This window comes from Curcuma longa, chromosome 17 (genome assembly GCF_044706935.1).
Source record: "Curcuma longa cultivar G26 ecotype Majalengka, Jawa Barat chromosome 17, ITB_CL_G26_1.1, whole genome shotgun sequence".
Lineage (NCBI taxonomy): Eukaryota > Viridiplantae > Streptophyta > Magnoliopsida > Zingiberales > Zingiberaceae > Curcuma > Curcuma longa.
Window position 1 is genome coordinate 2,243,942 of NC_133877.1, and position 18,205 is coordinate 2,262,146.

Consider the following 18,205-nt stretch of genomic DNA (forward strand, 5'->3'; position numbering starts at 1 on the left):
TCAAGTTCACATGAATAACAAACACTAGAATATTTTCTCTACTTTGAATAAAAAAGGAAAACAATATAAGAGAAATATAAATAATTAAATCAATTTTCTTCCATGTGGATAAATTAAATAATTAAAGTAAAATTATTTTATCTTTAAAAATATATATAAAAAATTAGAGTTTGTTAGAGGAAACAACAACTATTGATGATAAATCCCTAATAAAAATAAAAAATATTACTTTTGTATATTAGTGAAAGTCTAGATTTCTAAGGGTCAAATTGAGATTCTTTATATGATTAAGGGCGGAATGGGCTTTCCGTTAAATTATATCTTCTTCCGCGCCCTAAAACCCTTAACGCTTACATCGCCGCCGTCCACGCTGCATTTCCATCACTGCAGACGCCGAACGAAATGTGGCGACAACCGCCCCTCCGCCACTTCCTCCACCGCCTCGTCCGTCAAGCCTCCGCCTTCCCTTCCTCCCCTCCTCCACCGCTTCTCCTCCGCCCGATCCTTCCTCCCATCTACCCCTCCTCCCCTTTCCGATCCTTCTCCTCTTCCTCCGCTCCCCCCTCCGACCTTGCTCTCTCCATCTCCGCCGAGCTAGTCAAGATCTCCTCCGCCGACTCCTCTTCCTCCGCCCCCGCCCTCGACCTCCCCAGCTACTTCTCCCTCCATTTCTCAGACGTTCGCTTCAACACCTCGTTACTCGCTGAGATCCTCAATCTGTCCCATGCTGCTGGCCGATCCGCCGTGGACCTCTACCGCTGGATCGTCCGCGACCGCTCCTTCACCCCATCCGACGCGTCCCTCTCCCTAGTCGTCCACTTCCTCGGCCGGCGCAAGGACTTCAAGGCCGTCGACGGCCTGCTTGCCGAGTTCCGCCACATCGTCGGGCCCCTTTCCTTCCAGGCCTCCCTCGAACGCCTCGCCCGCGCCGGTCGTCACACCCACGCCCTCCGCTTCTTTGATTCCGCGCCTACCGAACTTGGCATCCAAAGGGACGCCGCCGCTCTGTCGTCCCTGGTCACCGCCCTCGCTGAACACGGATTCCCTGGCCATGCTGAGGGTGCGGTGAAGCAGTATGCGGCCGAGGTCTTCCCTGACGAGGGGATTTGTACCGCTCTGATCCGGGGCTGGTGCAACGCTGGCAAGCTCGAGGAGGCCCGTCGGTTGATGGGTGAGATCATTCGGGGAGGATTTGATCTTGGAACCCCTGCGTACAATGCCATCTTGGATTGTGTTTGCCGGCTTAGCCGGAAAAAGGATCCACTTCGTCTGCAGCATGAGGCTGATAAGATCCTCTTTGAGATGGAATCTGCTGGTATACCTCGTGATGCCGAGACATTCCGCGTGCTCATCTATAATCTATGTAAGATCCGGATGACTGAGGATGCCATGAAAACATTTAGGAGAATGAGCGAATGGGGGTGCTCACCTGATGCCGAGACCTATCTTGCCTTAATCCGTAGCTTGTATCAGGCTGCTCGAGTATCTGAGGGGGATGAGATGATTGGGTGGATGCGATCAGCTGGGTTTGGGGATAAACTCGATAGAAAGGCCTACTACGGCTTTGTTAAGATTTTGTGTGGAATTGAAAGGGTGGAACATGCAATGAAGGTGTTCCGGATGATGAAAGGGTATGGGCACGCTCCCGGAGTCAAGACTTATAGTTTGTTGATTGAAAAGTTAGCTACACACAACCAAGGTGACAGAGCAAATGCACTGTTCAACGAGGCAGTTGCTCGGCGTGTGCCTGTCACACCACAGGTGTATAAGATTGACAAGAGGTATGCGAAGGTGAAGAAGGAGAAGAAGGTGAAAAAGAGGTTGACATTCTCAGAGAAGATGGCGAAGAAAAGGAGACGGCTTAAGATGCTGAGATTAAGCTTTGTGAAGAAGCCAAGAAAAAATCGCAGGGCTGTTTAATTGCTTATGTGGTACAAAGTTTCATTTCCCTTGGTCATAAATTCATAAGTTGTTTAGTTTAACACATTTTAATATGCAGCAGACGAGAATTTTCAGTTTAACCGAGCATGAGAATATTGAACTCTAATAAAATAGATAAAGGGTCTCCATTATGCCCCTGCCTGTATTATTCTCTTGATTGAGGATCCATGTTCTTTTGTATCTTTAATTGACAAGGATTTGTTCAGTAGGAACTCCTTGTCTTTTGTGGCTTTAGATATTCACTTGAATCAGAATATTACTTGCAGACCAGAACAAATTAATGAGGAATATAATATGTTTATTTATCAAAGTACTTTTCATCCTAGAACCTATAATACTTTTATAGACACTTGGATACCATTGGACTAACAAGCCGTAGAATGAACATGTCAATTGCCATAACACCCATAAGTAAAATGTTCAGTCATGATAGAAGGCTTCATGCCCTATTTTATTATGCTAGCGACAATTTGTTTGATTCTTGTTCATGAGCTTCCCTCTCAATGTATCTTCATACTGTTTGGTAATTTTCCATGTCCTTCCTGAGATGAAGTAGATTTCACTTATCAACCTTCAAGAAGGCTTCTGACTTCTCTTCTTTCTTTTCTTGTACATATCATAATGTTATATTTGTATATTGATTTGTTCAAATCAAATTAACTGCCTTGATGCCTTTTCTTGTTGTTCAGTCAAAAATCATATACCTATATGAAAATTAGGCCTCTACTATAAACTATACTAGTACTCTGTTCCTTAAGCTCCCATGTAAAGCATCAACTAGATCTCATTGCAAAACGAAGTACCTTGTCAACCATTAACAGGATCCTTCATTTATTTTTCATTATCAAATGTTTTTTTTTTTGCATTGTTTTCCTTCCACTTTAACATTGGTTTTTTTGGATTATTGACACTTCCTTTGATGGCTACGCAATAAGCTACTTTCTCTGAGTCAGTAGTGATTACTTCTTCAACTTTATTCCTTGATATATTGTTTCAAGAGGGTTGGTGAATAAAAGATGCAAAATCATAAAGTTGCTCTAATTTTTATTATCATCAAAGAGGTGCCCCTTTCTTAAGAACTATCAAAAGGAGCATCCCACTTGCTGTTACCTATCAAACATGCCCTTCTTGAATTAGTTTAGACTTCTTCACGTTCACAGGAAAAGACCACCCTTAATCCTTCTTAGCACCCTTAATATCATATCCTTATCGGTTCTCCTCCTCTCAGTCATCCCTATCACTGCCACATAGAAGTTGTCTCCTCCTTAGTATCCCTATCACTGCCGCATGGAAGTTGTCTCCTCCTCAGCATGCTCACCTCCTCCTTAGTATCTTTGTGATTGAGTCGCATCAAAGTGCTTTCTTCCTTAAGGCCCTCTTTGCCACCCAACCTTCTCCTCAAGGTAATCTCCCTTACAATTTGATTTTCCTTCTCAAGGCCACCATTTCCAAGTCTCCTTATGCGTGCCAATGTGAATTTGTAGCCAAAATGAGCAATTTTGTTGAAATTGTTCACTATTCCCTGGTTGTCATTGTGAGATTAAAGTTTTAGGATGATTTTTCTTCTGAATATGTTATTTATAAAAGGGATAGTTATTTTTAATGTGAGATGGGCGGCATTGGTCCTCAAATGGAGAAAATGAACAATTTCATCAAACTGTTATCCATTATTTGATGACAAATACATATCTTCTAGATATTTTTTTAAGAAAGATTTATTGTAATAGTGTTGTTTGTGATCGTTGGATCAGTGAGATCTACCCTCATGAGAAAAAAGAAATTGTTCATTTTTGTGAACAAATGCATATGTTTTATATCTCTCTCTTCTGTATGTGCTTTTGTATTTGTATGATTTGTGATTAACGAATTAGCAATTTTGACCTTTAATTTGAAAAGAATGAACAAATTTCATATGAAATTGTTTATTTATTTATTTATGGTTTGATCATTTTAGAGGGTCAGGAAGAGAGGTCTTTGAGAGGGCTTCATGGTGAATTGATAGCTGGGAAGTGCTTGAGGAAAGGATGTGGAGCAACAATTGAAGAGATGGCCGGATGAGGAGATTGGTGGTGACAGAGGAGATGGGTATATGCTCCTGGCCCAATAGAGGAGAGCAAGTGAAAAATTTTGGGTATTTTGAACCAGAAATCAGTTCAAACTGGTTTAATAGGGGTAGAAAAGGGCAGGGTGATTAAAAAGGAAAGGGTACAATTTTTATGATGTTGGCCCTTAAAAGTTACTTTGTTACTCATTTTATTATTGTTTTTTATAAGATTCTCAAAGTTTTTCTGGTTCTTTATCTGTAGTATTTTTGAGGTTTTATTGTGTCATTTCTTTATTTCTAGGAACACTCATGCATCTGGTAAATGTTCCAGTAAATCTTGTTTCAATTAGAAATCATCTTTCAAATTTGCAGATTCCATGTTCTCGTTCTGCATTCTGAAAACACCTCCATTAGAGTTTCTTTGGAACAATTAATGCTCCAAAGATTCTTAATACTCCTACTAATTGATCTCATTTTATTAGCAGGCTGGGCCAGGATCGCCAAAGAAAGTAAAGAACTCTCCAGTCTCCACCTTTCAGAAACTGCGATGCCTATTAAGAAAAGGAAATCTCTTATTTTGACATTCTCATTAAAGTTGGAAGCAAAAAAAAAAAAATCAAGTTCTGTTGTGGTGGTGGTGGTGGTTGTCATTTCTTTCTCTAATAAATGAACGGCAATTAAAAACTTGGACTACCTTTTTGTTCAAGTATATATATTCATAACTGATGCAAGAGCATATTCACTGTGGTTTCTTCTGTAGCCTATTGCTTCATCAAGCTTATTCTAGCTCCACTACAAAACTGCACATATATATATATGTATATATAATTGGGCTTTTAGTGTTCATCCTTATATTTGTTTTATCTATTTAAATAACTTTTATGGTGTAAAGTATCAAACTTGTATACTACCATCATTTTCATTTGCAGTCCTACTAATTTTTTGGCAGGATAACCCTTCAAGGCCTAAGCTTCTCCTGGTGATGACTCTCCCCAGGGTTACCTGTCCGAGGATGGTGGTAACTGAGGGGCCATTGCTAAGTCAATCATTTAGCCTTTTGATTTTCTAAACAATGGTTGATCTCCATTTGCTAATCTACCATTCAACGCAGTTGGCTTTGCATTCATTATTTGCAAATCCCATAAACGTGTTAATCCCAAGCTTCCTTGTAGGTATTAATGAATGCATGCTATCTGTTCCTTTTGACCTGAACTAATGCAAGCTGGTGGAATGCCTGCTTCCTTTCTGGCCTATGAATTAATTATCATCGTGAGTATATTTTGAAGTCTTTGAAAATAAGTTAAGTTCAGAAAATATGAATATTATTTGCAATATATGTTCTTGTTCATGTTTTAATCACCTTCCCTATGTGTAACATAAGTCAGATTTAGCCTTAGTGGCCTGCCTCTAAGGCTCTAGTAGCAAGGAACATGCCAAAATTAATAAATGAGTCATTGATTTAGGTGACCATTAAACTAATTTAATTATTCATGCCTAATTGATATTTTAAACTAGGTGTCTATGTTCGACCTAAGCTCCACCATGAACTATCTAAATTACGGCAATGATTGTAATTTTTTTCTAATATATTTACTGTCACATGATTAATTCCACAAATGAAGGCAAGATAACGTTGAAGAAGTGATTAAGAAAGAGTGAATAGGATAGAACTTTGTTTTCTATGCCCTTCTTTACCAAGTCACTGACATTCACCATGGGTTGCTGAGTCACCCCTGCAAAATGTCATGGTGGGGCTGGTCCTCAGGACTGTGAGGCGTCACGTCACCCATGACAAGTCTCTGGTGCGATTCAATCTGTTTGCTTGATTTTTTTTCCTTCGTAAATTAAAAAGGGAAAAAAAGAAAAAGAAATAGAAGGTGGAGAGCCCGTGGACAATGGCTTATGGGAGTTTTCCTCCATGCTATAAGAAGACTTCAGTTTCCACGTTTGGCTTTGGTCTCTCTCTCTCTCTCGCCATTGATGCTGTGTTGAGGTGCAGGGCTCGGGGAGCTTGTTCGCAACTGGCGACTTTACTTCCGGCGCTGCCTCTTCCGCCGTTAGGAGGCGCACATCAAAGATGTCGCCTTTGGCCTTTTCCCTAGTCGCCTTTTTGGCCTTCGCTTCTCTGGCTTCCACCTCAGGTGAGCCCTCGTTGGGTCGCTTCCATTTCTTACTGACTTAGTTCTTTTTGGGTTCAAAATCCCAATGTCTTGGTTTCTGTTATTGGAGAAGTGATGATGCTGACAATATCACATCTTTCAAATTTTGAAACTTTTTCTGTAAAAGATCTCGTTGAACTTTGGTACTTAAGTAATCGGTATAAAGAGATTCATGCATCCTTTGGTTCATAGAGCTGTTTTTCTTGTATTTGTAAATTAGAAGATTATTTGATCGCGGAGTAAGTTTGGAACTAGGGCGAAGGCCCCTGGGTTACGGTGCAACAGTAAGACACTTCCACAGTTAATCTACATGTCAATTCCACTGTGGATTAATTTTCTCTAGTGAGAAAACAACCCTGGAATGTTGACTGCAAAGCAACGTGCCATTTGCGTTTTCCGATTTACCCTGATGACCAGTGAAAACTTTTGTGGGATTGGGCCGGTCACCATTAGAATTAGTCGGTTAAAAAAAACTAGGGCGAAGAACCCAATTTAGATGTTCAGTATGATGTTCATCCCAATGAGTGCATCATTTGCGCTGTCGAAAACTTCATCTTGAATTATGAATTTACTGAAGTAACCATTTGTTAAACATAGTCTTTTCCTTTCTTTTCTTGTTTGTGATGCTATTATCAGATGCATACATGAAGTTTTGTTTTGCAGAAGCTTATGATCCCCTAGATCCGAATGGGAATATAACAATTAAATGGGATATCATGCAGTGGACACCGGATGGCTATGTTGTAAGTACTTTCCAAACAAATATCAGATAACTTTATCACAAGTCTAAGAATTGCCACCTTGTTACACTATCCTCTGAATTTTTTACACATTTACTTCCATCTGTTGTGTGTAAAAAACTTCCGCGATTGTCTTTTGTTAATGTGTTGAGATTAATTTTAAACGGTAAGTTGTGTGTAACTTCTACAGAACATTTGAGCTTGAACTTTGATCATGGTGTTCATTTTTCAGGCTGTCGTAACAATGTACAATTACCAGCAATATCGTCACATCCAAGCACCTGGATGGAATCTTGGATGGACATGGGCAAAAAAGGAGATAATTTGGTCTATGGTAGGAGCTCAAGCAACTGAGCAGGGTGATTGCTCTAAATTTAAAGGAAACATTCCACATTGCTGTAAGAAGTCTCCAACAGTCGTCGATCTGGTTCCTGGTACTCCGTACAACATGCAAATTGCTAACTGCTGCAAGGGAGGTGTTATTAGTTCGTGGGTTCAGGATCCAGCCAATGCTGTGAGTTCATTCCAGATCAGTGCTGGTCTAGCAGGCACATCTAAAAAGACTGTCCGTGCACCAAAGAACTTCACCCTGAGAGCTCCAGGCCCAGGATATACATGTGGAGCAGCGAAGGATGTGTCACCGAGCACATTTTTAACACCAGATGGAAGAAGAAAAACTCATGCCCTCAGTAAGTTTTGATCATTATCTCTCATATCCTTCAAGATGGCACAGCTACTCTAACAAGTTCTGATCCTTAGTGTCCCAGACAGGCTTTTATCTTCATGTTATGTAGTATTTGTTTCCCCTTTCTTGCTATTACTAGATTGATCTTTCGATAAATTTTAGTAGAATAAAAATAGTATCCTTATTATTCTCTCTCCGTATCTGTTTTTGTATTTTCTTTTCTTTGATTCGCATGTATCACTCTGTTGCTACCCAAATCATGGGTACCTATGATACCTGGTCTGTGTTTTGTCTTGATAAGTTACTTCTAGATCAAATTAAACCTGCTAATCCTGAAAAATATTCATATGTTAGTGTTGCTCAGTTAGAAATGGGCCTTAGAATTCACATTTAGATCAAGCATCTTTAAATCTTTTGAGAACTAACTGGAAATTTTTGTCAGCGTGATTTACAGGTCAGTTCCTTCGATAACTATTAGAATATGAGAATTTTGGATTTTTGTAATTTGCTTGGACTGATTTCGATTTTACTCACACAGTAACATGTTTCATTGTTTGATTGCAGAGACATGGAACATTAGTTGTACATACTCCCAGTTTCTTGCTCAGAAGACACCCGCATGCTGTGTATCACTTTCATCTTTTTATAACGATACAATTGTTAACTGCCTGACATGCTCCTGCGGTTGCCAAAATAACCTGACCCAGCCTGGTAGCTGCGTGGAGTGAGTTTAACGATGACGCTCTTGTGCTGCAGTAACTATACTTTAGTCGATTGTGTAATGATATTCTTTTGCTCATTGCCACAGACCGGACTCGCCTTATTTAGCTTCTGCTGTGAATGATCCTAGCAGAAGTAGCTATGCACCATTAGTCCAGTGTACATCACATATGTGCCCAATAAGAGTGCATTGGCACGTGAAACTTAACTACAAAGAATATTGGCGAGTAAAGATCGCAATAACAAATTTCAATTACCACATGAACTACACACAGTGGAACCTTGTTATACAGCATCCAAACTTCGACAACCTTACTCAGCTTTTCAGTTTCAATTACAAGTCCATCGCACCGTATGGAGACATAAGTAAGCAACTCTTCGTTTCTTGTTCTTATGTCATTTTCCTAACCTTAAGTTGTCAAACTGTAATGTTCATGCCTTCGAAAGTGCCATCTTTGCGTTATCTTTCGGCGACAATTCTGTGCCAGAATTTTGGTAATTGCTAATTGCAGGAATGTTGTAGTATGCTACAAATATGCATAATGCATCAAACTGCTTTTCTCCCGGTTTGTCTTTCCAATCATAATTTGTGGTTTTGCGACACAGATGACACTGCTATGCTCTGGGGTATCAAGTACTACAATGACTTACTTACGGAAGCTGGATCCTATGGAAATGTACAGTCAGAGATTCTATTCCAAAAGGATCCAAGCTTCTTCACTTTCGCGAAAGGGTGGGCCTTTCCTAGGCGTGTATACTTCAACGGCGACAACTGCGTCATGCCGCCTCCAGATGCATATCCATGGCTGCCAAATAGTAGCCCAAGGTCAAGATTCCCTTCAGCTATTCCAGTTGCGCTTCTTTTGGCAGCTTTGACATTGCTGTCGATTCATGTCTAAGGGATCCTTGGGGTGTATTTGAATTTTTGAGCTGTCCATACTTTGGACATAAAACTAGTCAAAACTATGAACCACTCAGTATCAGTTTTGTTGGTTCTAGACATGAAGAGAGCCCAGCAGCCACTCCAAAGTTCATCAAGACTTGAATCATGTTCTACATAATCGAGTCTTTTTCAACTTCGGTGAATTTTTCATTAACATTACTGCAAGAGAATGATAGCCATGAACAATGTATTGTAAGAATCATATACAATGTATTCTGTTAGTAGTTTAAGCCTTAAAATAAGATATTTCGTTGTTGATAATTTAAAACTATAAGGTGTTTCGAGCAAAAGGGCAAACTTTAAAGGGGGAAATGAAATTGTAAGAAAAGCCCAAAGGCCCAGGCCCAGGCCCAGGAGCAAGATATTAACTTGTGCTTGACTTCCTGCTGTCGAACACTTGATCAGCACGGCGCCATGGCACTCTCCGCGCGCCACCTTATCCGATGCCCTCCGCCGCCGGCGACCTCTCTCGTAAGCTTCAGCCTCCTTCCGCTCTTCCTCTTACCGCCGATTGAGGCTCCTCTTACTTGCTTCCCTCTTGAGTCTCTCTCTCTCTCTCTTGCTTGACTTCCCTCGCAGAGAACGGAGCGGGCTCCTCTTGTTCGCTCGATCCGCTGCGTCGCCTCGAGATCTCAGGTTTGATCTTCCCCTTGCGCTTCGCTTCTTTCGAGCATGCCGAGCGAAACTGATTTTGTCCTTGTTTCAGGACTCTGGAGAAGGTGGGAATCGAAGGCGGGTTTGGCGGCGCCGGCGATTGGTACGGTTCCGTGTTAACTTTCTTTTCTGGTTTTACCTCACCGTTCAAGAAGCAGCAATTTTTCTCTTTACCATATCTTCCTTTTACTGATCTGATGGTAAGCAGCTAGTTAGATCCATAGATCTTTACTGGATTCGAATTCATATAATGATTTAACCTTGTTCGGACAGAAATTGTCTCACATCCATCCTCTCAGTCAGATAAAAAAGTGGGAAAAAAGTGTGTTCTTCCACTCATAGGACAAGAACAGGCATGGTTGTTCTTCCACTCATATCCTTGTAGGCAAGCCTTTGAGGCTCCTCACTTGCCTGTGTGAGACTTAAGTCTCACCATCATATCAGCCCTCAAGGGGGAGTCGAACCCTATTTTGGATCCACAAATGGTATCATTATGGTGTCAATTTGTGTTGTTCCTACAAACTACACCCCCTCCAATGTGGTGTTTTGTGAACATTGTCTTGGACCATTTGCATCGTGAGTCTGTTGTCCACTTTGCTACCTTTAGGGTTGTAGCTAGCTTCCACTCCTTGTCGACGAGGAACCAAAATCCTCTCATCAATTTACATGTCTTTTGCAGTTTTGTTAGTGATTTTCAGACTATAATTCATTACCATGCTATGATATCCAAAGCAATGTAGTGTATAAAACAGTGATTAAGCTTGAGATATATAAGTGATAGCTGTAGTCATGTCGATACCGACAAGTGGTGCTAGAGTATTTGTTGACAGTGTTGATACTAATAAGCAGTGCTAGATAGGCTTGATAGTGCTACCTTTAGGGTTGTAGCTAGCTTCCACTTCTTGTCGACTCGGAACCAAAATCCTCTCATCAATTTACATGTCTTTTGCAGTTTTGTTAGTGGTTTTCAGACTATAATACATTACCATGCTATGAATATCCAAAGCAATGTAGTCTATAAAACTGTGAATAAGCTTGAGATATATACACGAGTGGTGCTAGAGTATCTGTTGATAGTGTTGATACTAATAAGCAGTGCTAGATAGGGTTGATAGTGTATATCGCTGCCTAGGTGATTACTTCCCACTCTACCTCAAGGTCCTCCTCGACCATTCTTGTTAGTTGAGCTATGATATCCAACGCAATGTAGTGTATAAAACTGTGAATAAGCTTGAGATATACAAGTGATAGCTGTAGTCATGTCAATACCAACGAGTGGTGCTAGAGTATCTGTTGATAGTGTTGATACTAATAAGCAGTGCTAGATAGGCTTGATAGTGTATATCGCTGCCTAGGTGATTACTTCCCTCTCTACCTCAAGGTCCTCCTGACAACTCTTGTTAGTTGAGCTATGATATCCAACGCAATGTAGTGTATAAAACTGTGAATAAGCTTGAGATGTATAAGTGATAGCTGTAGTCATGTCGATACTGACAAGTGGTGCTAGAGTATCTGTTGATACTAATAAGCAGTGCTAGATAGGCTTGAGAGTGTATATCGCTGCCTAGGTGATTACTTCCCTCTCGACCTCAAGGTCCTCCTCAACCACTCTTGTTAGTTGAGCTATGATATCCAATGCAATGTAGTGTATAAAACTGTGAATAAGCTTGAGATATATAAGTGATAGCTGTAGTCATGTCGATACCGACGAGTGGTGCTAGAGTATCTGTTGATAGTGTTGATACTAATAAGCAGTGCTAGATAGGCTTGATAGTGTATATTGCTGCCTAGGTGATTACTTCCCTCTCTACCTCAAGGTCCTCCTCGACTACTCTTGTTAGTTGAGCTATGATATCCAACGCAATGTAGTGTATAAAACTGTGAATAAGCTTGAGATATACAAGTGATAGCTGTAGTCATGTCGATACCGACGAGTGGTGCTAGAGTATCTGTTGATAGTGTTGATACTAATAAGCAGTGCCAGATAGGCTTGATAGTGTATATCGCTGCCTAGGTGATTACTTCCCTCCCTACCTCAAGGTCCTCCTCGATCACTCTTGTTAGTTGAGCTATGCCATAGTTGTCACTGAAATGTTTTCAACTTCTATTGATGGACTGCTGCTTTGGCCCTTGGGGTTGTTTGCTTCTAATCTGCAAGATTTTATGACTGCCCTGGTAATCTAAGCCACCAAACGCTTGTTTCAGACGAAGAATGACGACAAGTTGCATTATCAGATGGATCGCGTCCCCTTCCTTGAAGAACAAGTGAGGAAGATAAGAGAAAATGGGAAGATAATATCTATGGACATTGAGAAGCTTTTGCTCAGAGAAGACAATAAGTTCGATTTTGTGAACGAGGTGGCGGCAGAGGCAACATCTTACATTGAGGCTAACAGAGATGAGTATGGATTCAAGAAACCGATATTACATGTGCTCAGTAACCGCATGAAGGAAGCAGGATTCGACCGCCCAGAAGCCTACATGGAAACCGACCCCTACAAGCCTGACCCCTCGTATTTGAAAGACCTGGAAATTTAGTATGTTTGTCGAAGTAGCAGGTATTGCTTCCATTTAGATGGTTGAATATTTTGCTCGACTGGTGTTCCATGTTGACATCTCGTAACTCGATTGTTTTAGCAATGCGTCGTAGTCAATTAGTTCGTCTATGAGTTTTACAGTTCCCTCAAACTTTTAGAACCTTGCGATCTTTGGCAGTAGGAGTGTAATTGAATTGAGTGGAGCCGAATAGTAAGAGGTTTGGGATTGGCTCGGTTGATTTTTTCTCTTAGTTTGAGTTTTGTTCGAGTTCGATTTGAATTATAATTCTTAAGTTTGAGCTTGATTTGTAATAAAATTAAATAATTTGTGAATGGTTTGAGTTCGATTCGAAAATAATTTATTTAAAAATTAAATTTGTATAATTTATGTGATATTTAATTTTATATAGTCTTTTAACAAATATATTTATGAGATGAATATATTCATAAGTGAATGAATATGTTTGTGAGTTTATAAATTAAATATTATTAAGTTTGAGTTCTATTTGATAATATTTTTTGAGTTTGAAATATAACTTGAGCTAGACTCATTAATTAATTGAATTGAATATTTGAATGATTTTTTTTTCAAATCAAATTTGAATAATTTGCCAGCGACTTATTTACTCCCAAATTGAGAATATTGATTAAAGAGTGGACTTTCTACCTTGTTTTGCATAACTAATGCTTTTCACTCGGATCTAAAATGAGATATGGATATGGAATCACATACTCTGTTTCTGAAATTTCTGGTTCCTCAAATTCGAAATAAATGAAAAAATAATTCTAAAACGAACCGTTGTATTTGAATTTAGAAAAATAAAATATCGATCTCAAAACTGAATTTAGAATTTGGAAAAATGTCCCCGCCAAGATGCAGGTTTCAAAATTATGCATTTCAAAAAAAAAAACAGATTTAAATTGTATACAAAATGGACATTTCAAAAATATGAGTTTGATTTTTTTTTAAAAAAAAAACTCGACCGGATCGGATCTCCGAATCTGATCGAATGTAATAAAAAAATAAGCAAAAGTGAAAAAAAGATGATTTTTTTTATTTCTAAATATTGTAATTCATTTTAATTTTTTATCAAAAAAATATTCCATTTTACTGTTTAATAATATATAATTACTCAAATGCCTTCTAATCTATTCAATATTTATCTTTCATTTAAATTTTAAATGGATAAAAAAATATTATAGTTATTGCAATTTTATAATTATTATAATATAAATTTATATTCACATGTAATAACTATAATTTTATAATTATTACAATATAAATTTTTATCATTTTTTTACATTATAATAATTATAATTTCATTATTATTACTATATGAATTTTTATCATTTATTTATTATAACAATTACGATTTCATAACTACTACAATACATATTCAAAAATTAAATAAGAGATAACAATATCAAAAATATTAAAACAGTTGAATAATTAGTAATTAGTAAGATGAGATGTTGATAAAAAAAATCAAAATGTATTTAAAAAAAGAAAGAACCGCTTTCATGATTTTTGTCCATAAAAAATTACTTTAAGAATCAAAAACGTCAACAAAATTTAAAAATAATAATTAAAACTACTGTTCAGTAAAATATTTTAAAACAATTTCAATTAACATTTTATTTTATTCTCCACTTGAATCGAACAGATGTGAAGTGGACAAAAAATACTATAGAATTAAAACTACTTGAACAAACGATATTATGAGTTTTAAGTTTATATTCATGGACAAGATGGAGTAAATAATAATCATGTTTCTTCTAATTAAAAATTACTTCCTCAGAGTAAAGATTTCTTAGTGGGATAAGGCTTGATTGTTGTTGTTGTATTCATGAAAAAGATGGAGTCCATCTCAATTCAAATTACTTTCTTGTTCTTACTTCCTACAGTGTGTCATGTTGATTTCATGTAAAGGAATAATTCTCCTATTCTTGTAAAAACTAAAACGAAAAGGAAAATTGGCCAAAATGGAGCTAAATACACACATTCCTATAAAAGAATGAGCAAGTGACAAGGTTCTTGGTGATTTTGATAAGGAAGAATGCGCAAATGAATGCTTCTTGATTTCTTGACATAGGATATAATTTAGGTTTAGAGTGAATCAAATGCTGGTTTTCAAATGTATGATCAAGTCTATTCATGTTAACATAGACAATTGAATCAATAGTGATCCTAGGAAATATAAGGGAAAGGGGGAAAAAAAAGGGAAATCTCTTCTCAAAGCAAGAAAGAAAAAGTCTTATATCTCTATATAAATAAATGGCATGTAGCGAAGATATACCTTGAATATATCATCGTTTGCAGTGGGAAAGAATGACCTCAAAATATCATTAGTGTTCATTTTCTCTATGTCGCCATCTTTATTCATCTGAAACAGAATCAACCATAAGTTACACACTACCAGCGCCAAAACCAACTAAGATCATGTTTCTATTTTCTTATCAGTACGCAAGTAGTAATCTATACCTGGAAGCATCCATAAGCAATCAAACTGCAGGCGTCTTTAATATCCAATATTCCCATTTGGGATGAGCACCTCTCTTACATTTCCAAACCCGCAAGATCAAATGAGATATCAATCCTGGAAAGGTAATTGACAGCATAGTTCACTTTCTTATCCTCTGATGCAAAAGAAACAATATGAGGAGCTTCCGTATCATTCTTAGAAGTGGCTGAATCACTTGATGGCTTTTCGTCAATGCTTTCAGTTGGCAAACGTTTTAACTGGACCACTTCATCAGTCGGGGAATGTGTTGAAGATACTGGTTCTTTCTTCACTGCCAGAGTTTCCATATTTTTAATGTTTTGACCCTTCCACATTTCAGAAATTTCCCAACCTCTACTGCCTGTTAGCTTACCATTCTCATCCCATTCTTGCCTCCCATAAATAAGTGTATCACTTCCTAACAGACCACTGCTTCTGTCCCACATTTGTATTTGAGGTTGGATTAATTGATCAACCGAATTATGCTAACTGAATGGCCGGTTGTGACCAGAAATCTGTCAGCCATCTCATGCATATTATAAGAAATGCCACCGTGGGCTAAATCCATAGATCTAACTCCAAACAAAGGTAGGAGTGGAAATTGGGACATTGCTGGATGAAATCCAGTAGGAGGTGGTCCATGCTGCAAGGGCAGAAAACCATTTGTAGCTGGTGAAGGCCAGTTTGGGGCACCTTTCCTTGCAATTTCATGTGCAAAATCACTTGTCCATTTGCTGTAACGATTACAAGGCCTGTGTTCACTACTATGAGCTCTGTTATCATCTTGATACAGGCCCAAGACTGAAGGGTTGTCAATCTCAACCCTTGAAGGTGGTGGAGGATGTGTGTGACTAGGTGAACAGTCAGGAATATAACTTCTGTAAGTAGATGATGAGCCAATAGGTGTCAACTCCCTAGCACAAACAGAAGCCTGGGGTATAACATCTGTAATTGGCTTTGCTGAAGCAAACTCTCCTCTGCCTTGATCTCTGCAGCTGGCAGTCCTTTGTACCATTTCAGCATCAAGTAATAGATTGTTATGAAGTTCGAGAATGGAATATTCCTTCCTTTCCATGGTCTTCCTTTCCTTTCCATGGCCTTAGCTTGATTCTCATCCTTATTTTGCTTGGCCGCAACTTGGAATCCATCACAATCCAACTAATTTCTGTATGCAACTAATATCTGATTTTGTCAGGCACAAACTAAAAAATATGTACTGCTATTGTCTAAGTCAGTTAACAGAGAATTTACTAGAAGTTGCCTATCATTTGTATGTTATGCAGTGTGAACTTCTGGAAATAAAAGACCAAGCATGGTGAAAATAAGTACTCTATCAAGTTCTCTTTAGTTTGCAAAGATATTGAAATACAGTTAACCATTACACAAACTATAACAGTATATTTTTTTTCTCCAACACTTTTTCAGTTCTGTGGAATCCATGTAACTTGAGGCCAAATCTATCTCACTGGATGCTATTGATTCTATCTCACTGGATATCCACTAAATAGTAATAGTTAAGTCTTTAATCCCTTGCTATTATACCCAGTTATACAAGCATGCCTATTTTAGCCAAATCTACTTCTCTCAGAAAACCCTTTCCCGAAATACACCTTAGAATTAAATCATTTTCACAAAGTTGGTAAGGGCATACAATTGCAAATTCATGAAACAAAACTACTTCGACGATAACTACACACTATTTTAATTCCATAGTGTTTGCAAGAAACCAACCAACAGGACCAGTAAGACCTAGATAAAGAGTGCTGACAAGCTGCTGGCCAAGATAAGTTATGATTATTTACTCAAATTGAATGTTTGTCTTCCAAAGTAAACAAGAATTGAAAAAAAAAACAAATTATAGCAGTGTAGCTAAATTTCAGCACTTTTGGTATTTTCAATAGTTTGATTCTTTTTGTCTCATCTGAATGCATGGACTGGATGCCTTCCATTCCAACGAGTCATCAAATACTAGTAAACTCATCTCATACCTTAAAGTGGTTGCAATCATAAGAACGTTTGCACATTTGGCAAGGACCACAATACTTAGAGTATCAAGAAACATGCTTTATCACTCCACCTACTTCTACGTCTGATACAGTTTTTCCAAATAAATATGATAATAGAATTTTCTTCTTGCTTAATTAGTCACACGAAAGACAAAGAATATGCTTGATACATGTGAATTTCATTGTTGCAGGAACTATCACACGACATGCATCTTGCTAATAAAATAATTCTCACATATGTCAAAAGAGTTCGTTCAATATGCCATTGAATAAGGATAAGGGTGTGGTCACGCTTACCAATGAATTTCGCATTCCTCTTTGATGCAAATTCTTCAGTGCTCGACGGAGCTCTAGAACCATGTTTCCGACTATGTAAATTGTTGTCCCTCTCCTTTCCGTCCTTAGAATGATAGGTGACCTCTCTCTGGCTTGAAACTTTCTCAGACTTCCCCTTCTCGAATCGTTCGTTCTTCCACGATCCTCCTCCCTTTCATTTGCACAATCGTACTTTCTGCTGGATCTACTCTTGGAATCAGTAGCCATTGCCGCTGAACTTTTATCCAACTCCAGCAAACCAAAATCCTCACCTTTTGACCACTTTTCATCATTCTCATTGCCACCGTTCCGCCGATCAACAACGACCACCTCCTCGTCCTCTCTGGCTTTACGCTTCTTCTCGCTCGAGGCATCTCCGTTGCTACTGTACAGAATCTCTTTCCCGGAATGCTCATGCACGGATCTCCGTTTCCCGAACTCCCCACAGCCGCCTCCTCTCTGGTTTTCCTCTCCAGGAGGCTGTGCCCCTCCTCGGATTCGGACCGGTCGCTCGAGTGCTTATGCGATCGGCGCTGCGAACACCTCGGCATCTTTAAGAAACTCCAAAAACCCTAATTTCCAAGTACTGCCGGATCGATCGACAGGTCGGAATCCTCCGACAATAAAAAGAAATCCCGCATTTGATCCCTTGGTCCGAAATCTCCCAGATCTCCACCCTGAAGAGGATCAATCAAGCGGAGAGATCGAAGATGCAAAGAACACGAATTCGCTCATCGGAAGGAAGGAGAGAGAAATGAGAAAGCCGCGGGGTGTCGGCGGCTCCCATTTCCATTTTTCTTGCATTTAAAGTATTTATAGTGCACAATATCCAAAAATTTCAAGTTTTTTTTTTCAATTTCATTCAAAAATTTCAGGTATTTGCAATTGAAGTATGTTTGTCGTGCATAAAAACACAGCAAACAAAATAAAATCTCAGAAAACAATGGAAGCCAAGAACAG

General features: G+C 38.7%; 3 protein-coding genes and 1 long non-coding RNA gene across 7 annotated transcripts; 3 read left to right on the plus strand and 1 right to left on the minus strand.

The window, feature by feature from the left end:
- Positions 1-375: 375 nt before the first annotated feature.
- Positions 376-4,824, plus strand: LOC141848515 (small ribosomal subunit protein mL104 (rPPR9)). Of its 2 annotated transcripts, none has more exons than XM_074736549.1 (2): positions 376-1,931; positions 4,468-4,824. In XM_074736549.1, exon 1 carries the CDS (start codon positions 403-405, stop codon positions 1,918-1,920), a length of 1,518 nt encoding a protein of 505 aa, XP_074592650.1. In that variant the 5' UTR covers positions 376-402; the 3' UTR covers positions 1,921-1,931; positions 4,468-4,824. The 2 variants fall into 2 exon arrangements, with proteins under 2 accessions (XP_074592650.1, XP_074592649.1); XM_074736548.1 differs by having other exon boundaries at positions 4,471-4,824.
- Positions 4,825-5,052: 228 nt separating this feature from the next.
- Positions 5,053-9,462, plus strand: LOC141848516 (COBRA-like protein 1). 2 transcript variants are annotated; one of them, XM_074736551.1, is made up of 6 exons: positions 5,053-5,254; positions 6,808-6,887; positions 7,117-7,573; positions 8,134-8,293; positions 8,378-8,655; positions 8,896-9,462. In XM_074736551.1, exons 2-6 carry the CDS (start codon positions 6,861-6,863, stop codon positions 9,186-9,188), a joined length of 1,215 nt encoding a protein of 404 aa, XP_074592652.1. In that variant the 5' UTR covers positions 5,053-5,254; positions 6,808-6,860; the 3' UTR covers positions 9,189-9,462. The 2 variants fall into 2 exon arrangements, with proteins under 2 accessions (XP_074592652.1, XP_074592651.1); XM_074736550.1 differs by lacking the exon at positions 5,053-5,254 and adding an exon at positions 5,270-6,126.
- A 184-nt stretch (positions 9,463-9,646) lies between these two features.
- Positions 9,647-12,674, plus strand: LOC141811668 (protein PLASTID TRANSCRIPTIONALLY ACTIVE 7). The gene is made up of 4 exons (XM_074699696.1): positions 9,647-9,703; positions 9,812-9,868; positions 9,939-9,989; positions 12,092-12,674. Exons 1-4 carry the CDS (start codon positions 9,647-9,649, stop codon positions 12,422-12,424), a joined length of 498 nt encoding a protein of 165 aa, XP_074555797.1. The 3' UTR covers positions 12,425-12,674.
- Positions 12,675-14,681: 2,007 nt separating this feature from the next.
- Positions 14,682-17,988, minus strand: LOC141848381 (uncharacterized). Of its 2 annotated transcripts, none has more exons than XR_012603517.1 (3): positions 17,228-17,988; positions 14,906-16,089; positions 14,682-14,807 (listed from the first exon to the last, which is right to left on the minus strand). It is a non-coding gene; the product is annotated as an uncharacterized LOC141848381 (long non-coding RNA). The 2 variants fall into 2 exon arrangements; XR_012603518.1 differs by having other exon boundaries at positions 14,906-16,099.
- Between the last annotated feature and the right edge of the window lie 217 nt (positions 17,989-18,205).